We start from the raw sequence: 5,132 nt of genomic DNA, 5'->3' as shown, positions 1-5,132 counted from the left end.
ACGCATGCTGGAAGCTCTTGGGAAACATTGTCGGAGAATGACGCAGCAGTTTCTGAAGTTTTCACCAAATTGATTCGTTGTTTTGATCGCAGGATGAATGATTTCGCTGCGTGGGCAAATACATTTGCCTTGAGTATTTGGCTTGGCACATGGTGAACACAAAACATTGACATGAATGTCTTACAATAGTAGAAGCACGAACATACTGGCATAATCAATTAATTAGAATATCTTTTGCTGTCCAAGCAGATAGAGGTGCACGTTTTTTGTTTTTAAAGTCAACTCCACGCAATCGACCAGATTACCCAACGAGGTTGATGCATAACTGCTGCGTGTAGCAATCCATCAATCTGTTGAATCGTTGAATACTGGAAACATTCATTTACTTGTTATGTTCCACCTATCCACCGAGAGTCACAGTGTTGTAATGAGACTGCGTATCTCGATGTTTTATGAGGTTATCCTTAGGCCTAAAAAATATATATATTGTTCCTGTTGGTTGTCAGTTGAGGTCATGGGTAGGTAGGGAATATATATATATATATTTATTTATTTTTCAGCGGCAGCGAATGATAGGTAGGTTGTTTTCATTTAAAAACGAGAAAAATTCGCTCATCCTTGTACAGAATGAAGAGGTGCTGTACAAAAACGTGATTATAGTTTGCATCATTTTTTTTTGATTTTCTTATGTATTATTTTTTTTTTAAAGCTCATAAAATAATTTAGGTCGCACATAAATTGACAGGGTTGGTCGGAAACCGGAACCGAACAAAATGTTGTTTTAGGCCTTAGGAGGCTCACCATGTCGTTCTTCCACAGAATCCGGGAACGAGGGCAAGGAGAAGCCCGGGGTCCCGGCCAGCCCGGACGACGCGGGGGAGTACACGTCCCTGAAGGAGACGGGCGTCTCCAAGCCCGAGGGCAGCGAGCAGCCCCTGCTCAAGTCCTCCGACAGCGAGGGCTCCACCAGTGGCTCAGAGTCGGCCGTGGGGGCGCTGTACGCCCGCATCGCGCGGCTCTCCAAGACCTCCAAGGAGGACGACGGCGGCGGCGGAGGCGGGGCCAAGGACGGGGACGCCACTCCAGTCCCCGAGGCCAAGCGCAACGGCAAGCCCCCGCCCTCCCCTGGCAAACCCAAGCCCCGCCCACCGGACCCCTCCACCAAACCCAAGGTGTCCTGGATCCATGGAAACACTACGGGGTCTCCCCAGCCGGAGCCGCAGGGGCAGCCGCAGCCCCCACACCAGGCGGGGGCGAAGGCCCTCGCGGTGCCCCGGGAGAAGAAGAGAAGCTCCAGCGACGGTTCGGCCAAGAGCGAAGAGCGCCAGAAGATGAAGGACCTGGCCAAGGAGAAGAGCCGCGAGCTGCAGCAGCAGCAGAAGAACCAGGAGCCGAGGGAGGCCGACGCCGCGTCCCCCCCCGGCCGGGCCAAGCCCCAGCGGGGGGGGAGCAGGTCGGGGGAGGAGTCCGGCAGCCCCGCCCACATGGAGCACATCAACGGCATGGTGCAGAACGCCCTCAAGAAGATCGGCGGCTTCCACCACGGCTCCTCGTCCGAGAGGAAGGAGCCCCCCAGGGAGCCGGTCAAGGAGCCCCCGCGGAGCCCCAAGGTCCTCCACCCCCACATGAACTCGGAGGCCGCCACGCTGCTGGCCGCCCAGCTCAAGGAGAAGACCCAGAGCATCAACCGGAACGAGGGCACCGGCCTGACCAAGACCAACGGCCTCAGCGCCACGCCCAAGGCGTACCGCGAGAAGCCCACGCCCCCGCAGAAGGCCAAGCGCACCTCGTCCAGCGGCGCCGGGCAGCAGGGGGCCGCCAAGCCCCTCCTCCTCCCCAGCCTCCAGAAGCCGGCGGCCCCCCGGTCAGTCACCCCTGACCCGGGGCCCCCCGACGCTAAGAGCCCGGATAAGCAGGACTTGAACGGCTCGAAGGCTGCGGAGCCGGGGTCGGAGCCTCCCACGCCAAAGAAGACCCCCATGAAGAAGCCCCCCCGGAAGAAGGGCAAGGAGGCCACCTTGGAGACGTCCGAGGTGAAGCCCCCCCAACCAAAGACTGCCATCATGCCCCCGCAGATCGTGAAGTGATCTTCTAGCGGACGGTCGACCAAGATTTGTAATATTTTTTTCTAAAGGACTGCACCAACTCAATGGTTGTAGTGGATTTATCCAGCCTACTGGTTGGAGTGGACTTAACCAGCCTACTGGTTGGAGTGGATTAAACCAGCCTACTGGTTGGAGTTGACTATACCAGCGTGATAGTTGGAGCGGACTATACCATCATAATGGTTGGAGTGGAATATACCAGCATAATGGTTGAAACACAACCATTGTCGACTAAGGATTAGTCGTTTAAGTGAGTGTAGAAAGCAAGACAATCTTCCCACCGTGGCTTCAACCGTGTCTTTGTGGTGAGTTGTACCATAACGGCATCTATAACATTATTATTACATTCTCTTTTATATTACTACAATATATGAACCTCCCACCATGACCTATGGCCTTACTGGACCAAGCTGGACACAGCTGTCAGAGCTTCAACAAGCTGAAGGTTGTGGAATGCACACATCATCCTCCATTCATCTCTGCAATGTTTCCACCACTACATTCTCCCAACGCTTTACCTGAACGGTGTATTATTACAAAACAGCAGTTAAGCTTTTAACTATGCACTCCACCGAGGTACTTTAACTATTTAGGAAACACATTGAATGAGTTGATCAGAACTCTGCTGTTCCAATAGACCCCAAAGTATAGTACAGAACAATGTGGAAGGCAAGCATAAGTTTCCTTTTAGATTATTTTCGGTTTAAGCTATCCGTTCTGAAAAAGATTTGTTAAAATTATAAATGTTGCGCTGAAGACCAAATTGCGCTGTTTAAACCAAAAAATCAGAGTTAGCGCCAAAATGACTCTACCATGGGTAGCAGTGTGTTGCTCTTCTCAGAGTTGTGTTTACTTTCCGTTTCTACATCGAGGCTTGTACCAAAGTTTTTCAGGAATCCAAAACAAACATGGCCGACTTCCTTGGAAAAATCTTTAGCTTATTCTACCAAATACTGGTATCTTTGTGGACAGAAAACGCTAAAGCTAGCACCAAATTGAAGGGGAATATGCTGTCCTTTTCTGCAGTCACTTGAACCACTATACTGTTAGCATGGACCCACAGTGGATTTATCCTACGTCCTTCCTAGTATGCCACACTTAAGAGCACTTTACACGGGTTTACATTACATCAGAAGCATATCGATATCCAAGAACCCTTTGAGGAATTTGACTTTCTGCAGACAACACAGCGAACCAGGCCTTTTTAGATGGGACGCGATGGACCACCGAAACGCTATAATCTCTGTCCTTCACCCATTTGGTAACCGTCAGCAAATTAGGGGGCATTTAGTTATCTGGTCTTTGAAACACATGCTTAGGGTCCCCATCTGGATCTCTTCCACTGTGGTAAAACTGGACAACAGGCCAGCCAAATACCACCGGGATCATTCCCTCATCCAGCAGGGAGATCGTCTTGACCGATCAGCTCATTGAGTTAAGCAGCGATATGGGAAAGTGATTTACTTGGATAGCATGTGGGGTAGAGAGGTGTGTGCTTTGAGTTGCATGAAGCATTTCTTATAGGAGCGTATGAAGCGAAGTGGCTTAAGAGGTCAACTAGGAAACCTGAAGCTGAAAAATAAATGGAGGAAAAAAGCATGTTAGGGCTGTATTTGATGTAAACGTGTCTTCGTGTGATGAAGTATTAAAGAGAAGGAGGGCTTTATTTTAATCAGGATCTGTGCTGAAGTTAAAACATAAGCTATTTACATCAGCAGAACGTTGCACAACTCAAAAACTGTGGGGCCCCTGCTCAGCACACACAAGACAATCAGTTCATTACCGGGGGCCACTTACTAGCATACAGGACAACCAGTTCTCTACCGTGGGGCCCCTGGTTAGCATACGAGACAACCAGTTCTCTACCGTGGGGCCCCTGCTTATCATACATAAGACAACAGTACAATCACTCAAGGGGTCTTATGCTGAATATCTCTGATCATACGAATCCACCAGCTTGTGTTCAACATAATGTTTTTATAAAAGGTACCGCCATTCCCCAAGTCTTTGTTCCATTTGTGTTTATTTTGTTTTTGAATTGTTCTTTTATTCCTATTTTCACAATGTTTTCTAAGCTGTGCTTATATGACATTTGTTTGGTGTTCCTTTAGTTGTCGTTGTCTTTTTTTAAGATCTGTAGTATTACGTCAATAAACTGACTTTCACTTTCTGTTCGCTTCTGCACGTTGCAGATCTGTGGCTCTGAGTACTTGCAGGTACTGGCTGGGCTCTGTGGTTTATCTCTGTTGACGTTATGTTTGTGTAACACGTAACTGCATGACGCAGAGGGGAACCAGAGGGCCCTAAGGGCTGAACTGTAACCCTATCAATCTGTCCATCGTCTCAGGACGAGAAGTACATGTCTGTGTGGTTCTGCTCCACAAGAGATGCCCCAACATTCATTATGTGATCATCAAGTGGCCATTGTAACTGGTTCAAACATATCTTTTTTATATCTGACTGGCCCGTACCTGTTTCAACAGGAATGGATATTTTTTTAAGAAGGGCCTTAAAATGCTGCAAAATCATAACAAATGTACGGTAATATTCTTTATTTCTTTGGCGTTTTTTTGGTTTGCGTCCTTGATTTTCATGTGTGTATGTTGTTGTTCTTTTAAGTTGGTGTTTATTGATTTACATTCTTCGAAATAAAAAGCGATACATGTAGCTGTAATTCAACTGAAAAATAACTTCTAATCATTGAATGCCCTCTTTGTAGAAATCACCAGCAGCAAGCCGTCCCATCTCCAGTTTGGACAGAGTATATCCCCACTGTACATCGAAGAAAAGGTTTATACTCACTGTACAGTGTGGACAAAGTACATCCTCAGTGTACAGTGAAGACAGAGTGCATCCTCAGTGTACAGAGAGGACAGAGTGCTTTCAGTGACTTCATACACCGAAGTAGAGCTTCAGTCCATGGCCGACTGATTTGAGCCTTTCCTGTTACTCTGGGCTTGAAGTTTCTCAGGGCCGGGGCAAGAGAGGGGCAGAGAGAGAGAGGGAGAGAGGTAGAGAGAGAGGCAA

The 5,132-nt window shown here is 48.4% G+C and overlaps 1 protein-coding gene across 2 annotated transcripts in view; it reads left to right on the top strand.

Annotated features, from left to right (window-relative positions):
• Nucleotides 1–4,779, top strand: part of scarf2 (scavenger receptor class F, member 2) — a 20,695-nt gene extending 15,916 nt beyond the window's left edge. For both annotated transcript variants that reach the window (XM_060064017.1, XM_060064016.1), the window contains exon 11: nucleotides 820–4,779. In XM_060064017.1, coding sequence (XP_059920000.1) covers nucleotides 820–2,087 — 1,268 coding nt within the window. In that variant the 3' untranslated portion in view covers nucleotides 2,088–4,779. The remainder of the gene's footprint in view (nucleotides 1–819) is intronic.
• The last annotated feature ends 353 nt before the right edge of the window (nucleotides 4,780–5,132 follow it).

This window comes from Gadus macrocephalus, chromosome 11 (genome assembly GCF_031168955.1).
Source record: "Gadus macrocephalus chromosome 11, ASM3116895v1".
In the NCBI taxonomy this organism is placed as follows: Eukaryota; Metazoa; Chordata; class Actinopteri; order Gadiformes; family Gadidae; genus Gadus; species Gadus macrocephalus.
This window is presented reverse-complemented; position numbering and strand designations above follow the sequence as displayed.